Source organism: Melanerpes formicivorus, unplaced genomic scaffold (assembly GCF_026170545.1).
Source record: "Melanerpes formicivorus ecotype bairdi unplaced genomic scaffold, bMelFor1.0.p_v2 SCAF_23, whole genome shotgun sequence".
Lineage (NCBI taxonomy): Eukaryota > Metazoa > Chordata > Aves > Piciformes > Picidae > Melanerpes > Melanerpes formicivorus.
Window position 1 is genome coordinate 12,035,806 of NW_027142375.1, and position 14,700 is coordinate 12,050,505.

Genomic DNA, 14,700 nt, shown 5'->3' on the forward strand with positions numbered 1-14,700 from the left:
AGGCTTTCAAGAGAGGAGATACCATTAAAATGCAAACCAAAGCCTCAAAATGAGCAAGGTACTTGGCAGTTATCTTGACTCTTCCATCTGTAGTCAGGAGGCACTCTTTAGTCCTCTCAGTTCATATACTTTACCACAGACAGGATTCCTCACGCTCAGCCTCTGGACCTAAGCTATGTCAGCAGATGTCTGTTACCCAGCATAATTGAGTAATGACAGAAGAAAGGTCCAATAAGTTACCAACAGCCACAGTCCTTCAGTCACCCAGAAAACACCACTTACAAGAAACAAAGTGTGCAAGACTGCTGAGAGGCCTTGTGTCATTAACAGCAGCAGAAAAACTTAAGGACTTGACATACCTTTTCAAAGCAATGGTTCTCACTCTCCAGGTCAAAAAGGCACCCAAGCATTTTGCTGTTCCTTTGTAAACACAGCAGAGCTTTCTCTTCCCTTCATACTTCTTGTCCCCAGTGCAGCTGCTTCTCATCTAGAGAGGAATTATGCGGACCTACTGCAGGTGCACCTAGAGTTACAGCTTTATAGAGGTTGCTCAAACAAAGCAACCCTGAACTGTACTGCTGAGTTATTTTTTTCTCATACTGTTTTATATTCTAGAATCATAGAAACACCTGGGTTGGAAGGGACCTCCAAAGGTCATCTAGTCCAACTCCCCCTGCAGTGAGCTGGGACATCCACAATCAGATCGGGTCACCCAGAGGCCCATTGAGCCTCATCTTGAATAACTCCAGGGATGGGACCTCAACCACCTCTCTGGGCAACTTGTTCCAGTGCTCAACCACCCTCATTGTAAAGATCTTATTCCTAACATCCAATCTAAATCTACTTTTCTCTAATTTTGAACTATTGCCTATTGTCCTATCATTGCAGGCTTTCTTCTCCAGCCTTCTTGCAGGCCCTCTTCAGGCACTGAGAGGTGGAAGCTTTACTTCTGAGCTGAGCTGGCACCTGCCCTTCCTTTGCTGCTCCAATGCAGCTTGATGAAACTGCATCTGTGCTTCAGCAAGTGTCCACTTGTCTTGTTGTCTCATCTTTCTCTCAGGAAGCCTGGGCTTCCTAGCACAATTAAGGTGGCATCTGTCTGGATTATGAGCAGTACCTGCGAAATGACAGTGTTGAGATGTGACTTCACTAGGTCAGCCACTGTGCAAACACAGTACATGATAGTGTAGCTTAAATCAAAGCAAAAGGATGGAAGAATGTCTCATTTAATAGGTGCAGAATTTAAGTGCCAAAATTCAGTGGTTTACTTCAGGTTACACAAGGATATACATGCCACAGGAAATGCTGGTTCCCAGAATCCTTGTTTGCTGCTTTTAATACAGGATAAATGTCCATCACCTTTCCTCACACAGGCTTGAAATCTTTGAGCCTTGGGAATTCACACGTGGGTTATTTAATAGATGCATCTGCAAATACTAGGATGGGACAGAGTCTGGCAGCAACAGATGTGCAAGGTATCTGCTGTTGATTGGGAGTATCTAACAGGAAAATAGGGAATTGATAGAGTGGGCTTCTTGCCTATTGTCCTTGCTGATGAGACATTCACTACCACTCCCATCTCTTCTCTCTGCTACACCGACTAACTTCTCACCCAAGTCCAGCAGGAGACTGGCTCATTAGTGGTAGGAAGGACAGCAATCTGGGGCACCAACAGACACCTACAGACCCACTCAGCTGGTTACCAGGGTCTCAGTTGTGCCCTTATGCCCTTATCTGCAACCTTTCTGAGCCACCCCTATAAAAAATCTAAGCCCCGAGGTAAATTAGTTTTAGGTTCCTACTAATCAGGATTGTTGCTGTAGCTGATTCTCTTGCCAGAAGGGCATCAGACAACACAATGCATGGTAAATGGTCGGGTAAACGATGATAAAATCACCTGATTGCATCCAGCCTTGATGTTAATATTGCCAACTGCTGTGAAATCACCTTGAGGCACCTCTGTGAAATCTGTTAAAGAGCATCGGGGAGATCTTCCAGCACTGCTCAGGAGGCCTGGTTAGAATAATCAAAGCATTATTGCTGCTAAAGCAATAATGGGCCTTGCAGTGGGATGCCTTTCAGATTGTCCCAGCCTCACTGCTTGGTTTCCTGATGCATTCCTGAAGAAGCATTGCATGTACCTTCACTGGCCCTACTTGCCCCCCCCATCCAGGTATTTTTCTAAGCAAATGACCTGTAGACTATCAAACAATAAAAATGGATGTTTTCACTTGATGCTTTCAGGTCATGTGCATGGAGGCTCACATTTCACTGATGACTAACCAAATGTGATGGTAAATGGTACAGTGTTGTGGATCTGAGTACACTCAGCATCTTACTGAGGAGTGAGCACTTGCAGGATGGAAGTGTGGATGATGCATGTGTGGACATGGCATTCTGGGATATGGTTTAATAGCTACAGTGGTGTTGGGCTGACAATTGGACTTGATCTTAGAGGTCTTTTCCAATGGAAACAACTCTATGATTTAGGAAGAATCTTGGTACAGGCTGATTCCCCTTCTATCTGCTCCCCTCAATACCTCAGTTCACTTGTACTTAGAAGAATAAACAAAATCAGCTCACACATACTCTGTTCTTTAGGGACAGATTAATTTATTTTTCCTGTAATGCAAATATGTTGCAATGTCAAAAGGAAAGTGGCATGCAGGGGGAGAAGGGCCAGAACAGTCATTAACTAATTTTATGGCATGGTGGGCCTCCCAGTTCCCATTGGTCTGCCCTTCTCACTCTTGCACCTTGGAAGCTTTAATTGCACTCAGCATAGCTAATTAATTTTTAGCATAAGGTAATGTGTTAATAGTCAGAAGAGGTCAAAGTAACTTCAGGCCAGTGGAGAGAAGATATAATGAGACATTAAGGCTGTGTTGTGGATTAAAGATCTGATTGTATTTTCAATGGACTCAGAATTCCTTTGATTTTAGCAGTAAAACTTCCAGCCATAGAAGGTGAAAGTGTAATATTTCTTTATGTAAAAGGACAATTATTGTTTTTATAAATAAGTGAATAAATATATAAATAATGAAGCATGAATTCGAAAAGTCAGCACATTGAAGTGTTATCTACCTCCAGTTTTATGGGATTATTTATTGATTTATTTATTTAGGTCATATATACTTAGATTTCACAGTATCACTAAGGTTGGAAGAGACCTCAAAGATCATCAAGTCCAGCCTGTCACCACAGACCTCATGACTAGACCATGGCACCAAATGCCACGTCCAGTCCCTTCTTGAACACCTCCAGGGACGGTGACTCCACCACCTTCCTGGGCAGCACATTCCCATGACAAATGACTCTCTCAGTGAAGAACTTTCTCCTCACCTCAAGCCTAAACTTCCCCTGGTGCAGCTTGAGACTGTGTCCTCTTGTTCTGGTGCTGGTTGCTAGAGAGAAGAGACCAACTCCTTCCTGGCTACAACCACCTGTCAGGTAGTTGTAGATAGCAATAAGGTCTCCCCTGAGCCTCCTCTTCTCCAGGCTAAACAATCCCAGCTCCCTCAGCCTCTCCTCATAGGGCTTGTGCTCAAGGCCTCTCCCCAGCCTTGTTGCCCTCCTCTGGACACATTCAAGTGTTTCGATGTCCTTCCTAAACTGAGGGGCCCAGAACTGGACACAGTACTCAAGGTGTGCCCTAACCAGTACAGAGTACAGGGACAGAATGACTTCCCTGCTCCTGCTGGCCACACTATTCCTAACGCAGGCCAGGATGCCGTTAGCCTTCTTGACCACCTGGGCACACTGCTGGCTCATGTTTAGGCGGCTGTGAATCAGCACCCCCAGATCCCTCATCCTATTACTGCAGGCCTTTGGAAACAGTCCCTCTCCAGCCTTCTTATAGGCTCCCTTCAGGTACTGAAAGGCCAATAATAGGTCTCCCCAGAGCCTTCTCTTCTCTAGGCTGAACAACCCCAGTTCCCTCAGCCTTTAATATTTCCAAGCTCAAGCTCACTCATAGCCCATCCTGTCTGTCCTCCTTCCCTCTCTTTTTTAGAGAGGGCGAGGAAGAAAGACGTCTTTGTGCGTACTGCACATATATCTATGAAAAATAAACTTCCTCCCTAGCAAGTAAACCCAAGAACAATGTTGCTAGCAGCTGTCAAGCCCAGTTGAGAACACTGCTCTGTTATGAGCTCTCAATGCTCAATCAGTAATCAGCGTGCCAGGACAATGTACTGTAAACCCAAATGACCAGGCCAGGAGACCACAAAAGCTCCTCTGTGTTGTGTGAGGGAGCTGAAAATAGGCTTCACAGTGCTGCAGAATATGCTGGCAGGCCGCGCCAGTTCACAGGCCTCAGTGTTGTGGAAGATGGTTATGTGCAAGAAGGGCAATTCTTGTCCGATGCTTGCTTCAGAAACTACTGTAGCTGTTATTTCTTAAAAATGAGAAGTATCTTATGTCCGTGCTGGAGGCAGTAATTACAGGCTGCTCAGTGGCTGCATGCAGTGCACAATCTGAGGAATGGAAAAGGTCTTTTTGCGCCTTCCAGCTGGAGAAAGACACCTTATCTACTCTCACAGACAAAAAGCAAGACCTGTCCTTTAAAACCAGCATGCAGCTCTTTCCTCCTGTTTTATTAAGAGTCATTTCTGCAGGCAGTCATTTTTGCAAGCAGACCAAACCAACCCAAAGAGTCTCATAACAACATAATGGCAATCTTTCCTAAAGATGAAATCACAAGCTAATGAGCACCCAGGTCTTTCATTTTCCCTTTGCTTTGCCACTTCCGAGTTGTTGGGAAGAGTTAACCCTCCAGTGGGTAAAATGGCACCAAAGTAATCCCAACTTCTTGTTGTAAAACGGCATCAAAGTAAAACCAAACAACTTCTCCTTTTAAAATGGCATCAAAATAAACCCAAACATGTCAATAACCAGTTGGAATCAGTGGAGCTCCAACTGGGGAGGGATGATAAGCTAGTTGAGAGTGTATGGGTCAAAATTAAAGGCAGGACAGGGGAAGAAGATATTACTGTGGGGGTCTCCTACAGGCCACCTGACCAGCAGATCCAAGCAGATGAGGCCCTCCATAGGCAAATAGAAGCAGCTTCCAGGTCACAAGCCCTGGTCCTCATGGGTGATTTCAACCACCCGGACATCTGCTGGAGGGACAACACAGCAAGGCACCAGCAATCCAGGATGTTCCTGGACTGCATAGAAGACAACTTCCTCCTCCAAATGGTGGAGGAACCAACAAGAAATGGTGCTATGCTGGACCTTGTTCTCACCAACAGGGAAGGGCTGGTAAGCAATGTGAGGCTCATAGACGGCCTTGGCTGCAGTGACCATGAAGCAGTTGAATTTAACATCCTCAGGGCAATCAGGAGGAAGTATTCCAAGCTCATGACCCTAGAATTTAGGCATGCAGATTTTGATCGCTTCAGGGACCTGCTAGCCAAAGTGTCATGGGACAAAGCCCTGGAGGGAAGAGGGACCCAGGACAGCTGGTCAGTATTCAAGGACCACCTCCTCTGTGTCCAGGAGCTCTGTGTACCAACAAAGAGAAAAGCAGGTAAGAATGCTAGGAGGCCTGCCTGGATGGGCAAGGAGCTACTGAACACACTATTACTTAAAAGGAAAATCTACAGGAAGTGGAGGGAAGGACAGGTAGAACAGGGGGAATACAAGGAAGCTGCCCGAGCAGCAAGAGTCCTGGTCAGGAAAGCCAAAGCAGAGTTTGAGTTGAATCTAGCCAGGGAGATTAAAGGGAATACTAAGAACTTTTACAGGTATATTAATGGGAAGAAGAAGACTAGGGAAGGTGTGGGCCCCCTCAGAAAAGAAAATGGTGACATGGTCACCTGTGATGAGGAAAAGGCTGAGGTACTTAATAACTTCTTTACCTCAGTCTTCACTGCAAGGGCCTCTAGCCACACTCCTGATGTTATGGAAGTCAAAGCCAGGGACAGGGAGGAAGAACTGCCCATTGTAAGTGCAGATCAGGTTCGTGATCATCTGAAGAACCTGAAAGTGTTCAAGTCCATGGGACCCGACGGGTTACACCCACGGGTGCTGAGAGAACTGGCAGATGAGGTTGCTAAACCCCTCTCTATTATATTTCAAAAGTCCTGGCAGTCTGGTGAAGTCCCCACAGACTGGAAAAGGGGAAACATTGCCCCCATCTTCAAAAAGGGCAAGAAGGAGGAACCAGGGAACTACAGGCCAGTCAGTCTCACCTCTGTGCCTGGAAAGATCATGGAACAGATCCTCCTGGAGTCACTACTCGCTCAAAAGAATAGTGAAGAGGTGATTGGGAACAGTCAGCATGGCTTTGCCAAGGGCAAATCCTGCCTGACCAACCTGGTGGCCTTCTATGAGCAGGTGACAAAATTAATAGATGAGGGGCGAGCAACTGATGTCATTTACCTGGACCTGAGCAAAGCCTTCGACACTGTCCCGCACCACATCCTGGTCTCCAAACTGGTGACACATGGGTTTGATGGGTGGACCACTAGATGGATAAGGAACTGGCTTGATGGCCGCACCCAAAGAGTGGCTGTCAATGGCTCCATGTCCCAGTGGAGGCCAGTGACAAGTGGAGTCCCTCAGGGATCAGTCCTGGGACCTATCTTATTCAACATCTTTGTGGGGGACATGGACAGTGGCATTGAGTGCACCCTCAGCAAGTTTGCTGATGACACCAAGCTGTGTGGTGCAGCAGACACGCTGGAGGGAAGGGAGGCCATCCAGAGGGACCTTGACAGGCTGGAGAGGTGGGCACAGGCCAACCTCATGAAGTTCAATAAGAGCAAGTGCAGGGTCCTGCATCTGGGTCGAGGCAATCCCAGGCACAAATACAGGCTAGGCAGTGACTGGCTGGAGGATAGCCCTGAGGAGAGAGACTTGGGGGTGCTGGTGGACAAAAAGCTCAACATGAGCTCTCAGTGTGCACTTGCAGCCCGCAAAGCCAATCAGATCCTGGGCTGCATCAGGAGAAGTGTGGCTAGCAGGTCGAGGGAGGTGATCCTCCCCCTCTACTCAGCCCTGGTGAGACCCCACCTGGAGTACTGTGTCCAGTTCTGGAGCCCCTATTACAAGAGGGATGTGGAGGTGCTGGAACGTGTCCAGAGAAGGGCCACGAGGATGATCAGAGGGCTGGAGCACCTCTCCTATGAGGACAGACTGAAGGAGTTGGGGCTGTTCAGTCTGCAGAAGAGAAGGCTCCGAGGTGACCTAATTGTCGCCTTCCAGTATCTGAAGGGGGCCTACAGGAAGGCAGGGGAAGGACTTCTCAGGATCTCAGGTAGTGATAGGACTAGGGGGAATGGAATGAAGCTGGAGGTGGGGAGATTCAGGCTGGATGTGAGGAGGAGGTTCTTCACCATGAGAGTGGTGAAACCCTGGAATGGGTTGTCCAGGGAGGTGGTCGAGGCCCCGTCCCTGGGGGTGTTTAAGAGCAGGCTGGATGAGGCTCTGTCCAGCCTGATCTAGTGTGGGGTGTCCCTGCCCATGGCAGGGGGGTTGGAACTAGATGATCCTTGTGGTCCCTTCCAACCCTGAATGAAACTATGAAACTATGAAACTATGTAAAAAAGGAAGGCACCTGCTGGGTTTCCTAGAAAGTTTTGCTAGGTATCAGAGGAAGCACCAAGCAACAATTTGTCAGAGAGAGGAAGATCAGCTCAGCAAATAGAACACTGGGGTTTGTGATTTTATTTTAAACAAATTTGCATTCTGGTACATCCCAGTTATATTAGCAGAGGTTTAAAGAAATATTTAAAGGTAACAAACTCCTTTAATGAATCTCTTACTTTCACAATCCTTTTGTCATTGATATCAATTATGAGCTGAGATTAGACTCACTCTTTTGCATTCCCTAGATTCAAAACTGCAATCATGTTAAAAAAACCCCACCAAAACACAAAAAAGTCTAAAATGGCATTTCCCAACCTAACTTCTAAGAGCAATTAACACCACTGCAATGCTTTCATTAAAAAGCCACACTGACATGATTTACAGCTGTACAAACTGTAGTTTAAAACACTTACTATAGGATAAGTGATCAAAGCAGTGCTAAGGATTTGAAGCAGGTTTTTTTTCCTCCTGCCTTTACTAGACTTTTCTGGCTAAATTACAATGAAAAACACTTTGAAAATGTACCCACAAATTCACCAGAATAATAATAATAAAGCTCTACTAACTGTGTCTGAGAGGAAAGAGAAGGCCATGTTTTATGGTGCATACTCACTGCAAATTCCCAGGATGTGGAATGCTAGTGAAAGAAGGGGTTTCCCTATGCTTGGTTACTTGCTATTTGAGTGAGACCTGCATAGAAAATCAGTAGAAATACATCCTGCAACTGATTAGATGAGAGGTCTGCATGCTGGAAAAGAGCTAAGGACTGCTGACTAAGGCAAATGAGGCAAAGTATGGCTTATGTGCAGTCTGGTTAAAGCAGAGTGTATATTTTTGAAGCTGTTGCTTCCTCTGCTTCCACTTAAAAGCACTAGTGCATTACAGTGTGCTTAAGAGCTTTGGTTAAAAAGATCTGATGGAGCTGGAGGAGGCTCACAGAGGTAAGTCTGAAGAAGTTTATGGCAATGAGCTAGACAGTCCCATAAAAACCCTTTATCAGCTTCATATTCTCACAGCCATTTGGTCTGAAGCTGCAAATGTAGGCCCTAAGAAGCCAAACAAACATATAAGCACAGCTTCCTCAAAACATCCATCCCTTACTTGCCCCCTGCTAGATACAGCTCACATTCTGCATCAGAGATTATTATGTTCAGCCCTACCCTTGCAATAGATGTAGAATTAGCCCTTTACCAGGCCAAATTCTGCACAAGATTATGCTAACCATAATCTAAAGGAATTTCTGTGGCATTAGTTTGGATTTTTAAGTGAAGGCAAAATTTGGTCCATTTTAGCACATTACAATAAACTGATCCACAGCTTCTCTGTGAAGGACCAATAGTTTAAACAAAGTATTGGTAGCACTTTCCATATTTACTACACAAAAAACCCTATTCCCCCCCTTTGACCAATTTACAATTGTTATTTATCCTTTCCAGGGCTAAGAACTTCTAAGTTATTCACAGAAATATATCAAAGCTCAGGAAGGTGTAACAATGGGTGCATCGTATCGTTGCAGAAGCTTATGCTTAAAAATACTAGGAAGTAGTTTGGCTCTGATCATCCTTTGGCTTGAAGCTGCAGCTTCTTTGGAGAGATCAGTTCTTCCATTTGTTGGAGTCCCACGCCAGGAACCAGCCTGTGAATGTGGGGGGTTCATGCCCCTGCTTCACGATTACAATGGGGGTCCCCTTATCTCTGCCAGAAGGATCTGTTTCAATGTAGCGTTTGGCTAAAGACAGAGAGGAAATAAAACATGAAACACGTTAGTTCATTCCTCTGGTATAAAAAATACATTCAAAGCCATACTGAAAGAACCCAGGGCTGCTATAATACAGGATCCAAATAAATTATTGCAATGGCACAAAATGATCAGGTTTCTCCCAGCTGCCAGTGAAGGAACTTTGCACAAGGTTTAAACAGAGGGATTGCTCTGATCAGTTTGTTGCCAAACAGATGGGTCTGGGTTCTTGAACAGAAGAATTGAATTTGCTGGTGCTGTGCAGATGGTGTAAGATTCAGTCCCATTTTTCCAGCTGATAGTTTCCCTTGATATCACAGTGTGACATCAGTCCTTATCAGAAACACAGCCAGGTAACCCCAGCTGCTCCAGGGAAATGTCTGCAAGCATTGCTAGCTCAAACTCTGTCAGAACAGCTCATCTGTGTGAAACTACACCAGAGAGGAGACTGTACGCCACATGAGTTGACTTCATTTGTTCTGCAGTTGGAACTTCCTCCTCTAGCTTTAACTAAGTGAAGGACAGTGTAGAGACTTGATTGTCAGCATCATTCCTGTGACTATATATACTAGTGTGGGGTGCAGCTCACTAGGCATCTCCTTTAAAATTATTCCTCTTTACAATGTAGGGACTTGAGGATTGTCAGCATCATTCCTGTGACTATATACACTAGTGTGGCATGCAGCTCACTAGGTATCTCCTTTAAAATTATTCCTCTTTACAGTGCAGTTTCTTTCCATGAAGCTCTCCCATATGTTCTTTAAAAAGTACTGCAGTCTCATAACACTCTCTTGATTAATTCTACCCTTCATAAATTTACAGGTAAGAGAAAAATGAGTTTTAAAGCACATTTAAAGGAGAAAATAATCTCCTCCTACCTAATAATATCAGTAACCCATTTAAACACTGTAAACATAACTAAATTTCTTCTGCATCATCTTTTTTCCCCACTTCTTTAAGTAATACAGATGCTACTTCGCTCAGTTCTGCCGAATTGATTTGATTTACCAGATTTAATGGATTCCTCTCGCTCAGTTTCATTAGCATCCTTCCCAATCCAGACAAAAACCTGCAGAGGAGAGAAAAGATACAGCTCCCACATTGTTATAAGGATGTTGTGTACAGCAGGTAAAACACAAACTAGTTGATTCCACTAGAAGAAATAATATACACTGTGAGAAGACCTGAGAGATACAGTGATCTCACAAACCACGACGGATGACTTTTTGTTCCCTTATGAGCGACTACAGTTCTGTCCTCTGAAATCTCATCGCTCTGTTGACACCAGAAGGCCAGACCTTTATGCAAGGTCTGATGAAAAGAACTCTAATTACCTTTTCCATAGATATCTTTTACAATTTGCCATGGAAATCAGTCTTTTGGTGCATGTGAAAACACCAAACAGGAGCTGTCTCTGGTTTGAGTTCCCGTGTGTGCATCAATCCTTGTGCTCGGTGCTGCCCCAGGTAACTGCTAGTTATAACCCAGTGAATGACCCAGCTACCAGAGCCTCAATCTGCAGTCCCCACATTTGTCTTTTTTCCTGTCAAGGATCCTTTTGGAAACCAGCTACATGTCCCAGACTTCTTTCCTTCTTACCTGAGCCAGTATGTACCAACTACTCTCAGTCCAGCTCTTCCACCCACCTTCCAATATCACTCATTCCCACATGGACCCTCGACCTTCCTTCTCATTTCCAAAAACCTCAGCCTTTTTTTCATTAAGGGTTAGGCTGAAGAGGACAAATGAAGCATGGGATCTGTGGCCTCCTCCCTCTTGCCCTCCAAGGATAGCATGGGTAGAGAGAAATTACTGTTGAGAAACAGATGCGTCCTTTACACTCACAGTAAGCTGAGTGTGTCATCCAAAAAGCTCTCAACATTTTCAGCTTTCAGTGAACCCAGGAAACTGACAGAGACTCTTTCTGTCATCCTCCACCCAGTTCTGAAGCAAACTGTGTAAGGTGCTGGTGTTTACCCCATTCTTTAGTGAGGTTTTTTCCTAGTTGCTGCTACTACATGAATTGGGTGCTGTGGAAGACATTCTATGCAATAACTTATTTTTTTTTAATTAACAAATGTTAATGATGAAGTTAAGAACATAACTGACAGCCTTTCAGAGTTTATACTCTTGCAGCCTCCATTAGTTTTAAAGGGAAGTGCTTACCATGATCTCACATTATGCTTGGAAATTCATCCATGAATATTCACACCAGCACATCACATAGCTCAAAAATACTGCTCCCCCTGGTATAATTTAAGGAAAATAAAACTTCTTCCCTTCTCACAAAGATGATTTTCCCTCCCATCTTATGATCTAAGTGGTTAACAATTAATTATCCTTTTTACCACAGAAAGCAGTGATCAAGTACACAGCTTACCTGATCCCAAGCATCCAGCAACATGACATCATCCTCAGCCAGATCATCTTGAGTGAATTCTCCTGGGACCTCCTCAATCTAAAATGGATATTATGGTTTGGATTTTGTTTGTTTGTATTTAACTATTTATGTAGATACTCTGATGTTGCACAGACCAAAGGTATTTTTAAGAGGCTAAGCCCAGAAGCTGGTGTGCAATTCTTTTTCTTCCTAAAGAGACAGGCCCTAAACCGATTTGATGAATGTGTCAAAGGTGTTTCACTGAAAGAAAACAAATCACATGTCCTATAAAACCAGCTCTCAGTTTGTCAAAATTGATAGGATATCCTCAGGGGAGGCAGAGGTTTATGTTTTAGTTGTGATTATTGTTAAGTAGGAACTGAGGTCTGCCAGAAGAAGTGGACAGGGGATTTTCCATAGTCCTTTATATGAGGCAAACCAAATCAATCAGCTGACATCAGCTGCTATATTCCTGCAGCTTACATTCATTAATAAGGAAAAGACACTGCTTTGATTTGTACTGGTGAGCTCAGTGGTGAAATACACACCCAAGCAAGCTTTCCAGTCACTTGAGAATGGGGCATTACAGTTGACTAAACGATCAAGGATTAGTCCCTAAAGGCAGGCTGCTTGCTTCTCCCGTGGCTGTGCAGACAGATGGGAAAGCAGTTTAATGTCATGTACAGGAAGGAGAGGTAATAATGCAACTAGTGGTCAGCCCTCTACTTTTAAATGACTGACAAGGGCCTAGCTCCTCTACTTTTAAAGGACTAACAAGTGTCTGGCTATGCTTGGTCATGCAGGCATACTAACTGGTGCAAAAAACTCTCCTTTTATGGTGGCCAGAATGTCAAGAGTGATCTGACCTACCTCTTCTGGTGAGCAATAATGATGCTGACTCTGTTACTAGAGAAATGCTAGAGAAAAGAGGGGATTTCTCAGAATTTGGAGGGTATTTAAAACAAAAGCCAAATGAGTGCATAGGTCCCAGCAGACCATTAGGGGTTGGTTCCTGTTACTGTATTTGACGTGAGTGTTTTAGAAGTTTGCTAGAAGAATACATTTTACTACTCTCATAAGATTTTAAAGCCCTTATTAAAGGATCCTGTTTGTTTTATCCCTCTCCAAATGAATGGGCTGTGCCTTAAGGAAACTGCAGAGATAGTAGCCAACTAAGTCCCCTGCCTAAAAACTACTGCAATCTTGCCAAGTATTGACACACAGTTGCCCTCCCAGAATATGGTAAGTAATTAAGCCTGAGTCACAGGCCTGATACCCAGTGCACAGCTCTGGGTAGTTCTGCTAAGGAAATAATTCTTCCTGCCTCCCTGGGCACAGGCCAATACCTTAGAGGCATAATTACACGTCTTAAATCTCCATGGAAAATTTCAGGCTGGCTGCTAGGGATTTTTGGCAAGGGGACATATCTTTCCCTCACCACCGCTATCTAACACGTAAGGGGCAAGGCACTGACCTGCACTTTCTCAGTGGAATGATAGCAGTCTGGCAATGCTCTGCAAGAACACAATTGCTTTTGACTAGGCAAATACCTTATCTTTTTATCTTCCAGCCTCTAGTCCCAGGCTGCCGTGTGCAAACATCTGCAGTATTAACTCTTCTGTCCATCCATTGCATTTGGATTCATTTAAAGCAGCAAACCTCAACTCTCTAGTTCTTGCCAAGCACGGCTAACTAAGCCAGGTCCCCAAATTAACTTAATGCCTGCTGATTCCCAAGACAAAATATATGAGAAAATGTGTGATTGAAACAGAAAGGAAAGAATCCCTCATACTCACAACAAATCTGCCAGTCTTATTAGAACAACCATACAGGCGAGGGGGATGGTCTTCAGCCTTTGTCAAGAGTTGTGATGAAGTCTGGTATCTTTTTTTACCTCCAAGTGCTTTCCAGAATTCCTCTGAAACACACCATATATAATTGATTCAGCAGTGGATTTAACATTTGATGTTTTAGCTTGTTAGTGTTTCTAGAATCCCCAGTCTCTTCTTTTCTGTCTCAGAGATGGGTGCATTTGCTTACAACTCTTCCTGCAGTTACCAAGGTACCACATGCAGACCTAGAAAGAGCAATGCACTATGTCCTTCTACCCTCCCTTCACTCAGGGTGAAGAAAGGACTACATTCCTCTGCAGTTCCTTCTACTGTCTCCTTCTACAGCCTTCCAGGGCATGGCAGCAATCCTGGATAGATCTCCATGGTCTGGTTGGATTTTCATAGGGATAGAGTATATGTTTCTTGCTATAAAATACACAATCTCAAACCCCACTTTGGCTGTGTTTCCATGCAATGCTGTGAATTTTCAGTTGCCTATTAGCAACCACATGGCTTCATACTAACCTGGTTCCTGGCCCTCATTAATCTTAGCAGTCTGGCATTTAAGAACATTGGCAATGTACTGAGCCCCTTGTTCCTCTTCTTTGTTTGCTCCTTTTCCTACCCAGGTGTAGCCAGAGTTGTTTGGCAGTTTCAGAACAAAGACATCATTAGAGTTCAGAGATGTTGAGTCAACATCAACCTAGATCAAAAAAGAAATTGTTTTATTCTTTATGTTTTCAAATGACATGATCACTGTTTTGCATGTTTATATCAAATGTGTAGATAGATGCTAATCAGCTATGCTTTTTTCTCCATTTTTTTCTCAAGATTTATACTGATACAAATTAGAGAAGAACCTAATTTGAGAGAAGGAACTGACTTGAAGGGCAAAACTTAGGTGTTTGGTAGTGGGAAAGCCTATCTCATGAAGCAGGAAAGACTGTTTCATGGATCAGAAAAGACTGCCTCATAAATACTGCTGATTTTCGGTCCATTCTTTGTCAGCTGACTGTTGGCTACACATTTTCTTATGGATTCTTCTGAGAGATGTAGATTGGTTGCAGCCAGTTACAGCATATTCTCTTTGATTTATTAAATGGGTTGGTCTCATGGAGCAGTGGATTTGATCTGGACTTGTGTGTTCCTACCAGGTG

General features: G+C 44.1%; 1 protein-coding gene across 2 annotated transcripts in view; it reads right to left on the reverse strand.

Moving 5' to 3' along the window:
- Positions 1 to 7,635: 7,635 nt before the first annotated feature.
- SCIN (scinderin) overlaps positions 7,636 to 14,700 on the reverse strand; it is a 74,916-nt gene continuing 67,851 nt past the window's right edge. For both annotated transcript variants that reach the window (XM_068152518.1, XM_068152517.1), the window contains 5 exons: positions 14,069 to 14,246; positions 13,508 to 13,629; positions 11,712 to 11,789; positions 10,340 to 10,400; positions 7,636 to 9,322 (listed from right to left, as the gene is read on the reverse strand). In XM_068152518.1, the coding sequence (XP_068008619.1) occupies positions 9,189 to 9,322; positions 10,340 to 10,400; positions 11,712 to 11,789; positions 13,508 to 13,629; positions 14,069 to 14,246 (573 nt within the window). In that variant the 3' untranslated portion in view covers positions 7,636 to 9,188. The remainder of the gene's footprint in view (positions 9,323 to 10,339; positions 10,401 to 11,711; positions 11,790 to 13,507; positions 13,630 to 14,068; positions 14,247 to 14,700) is intronic.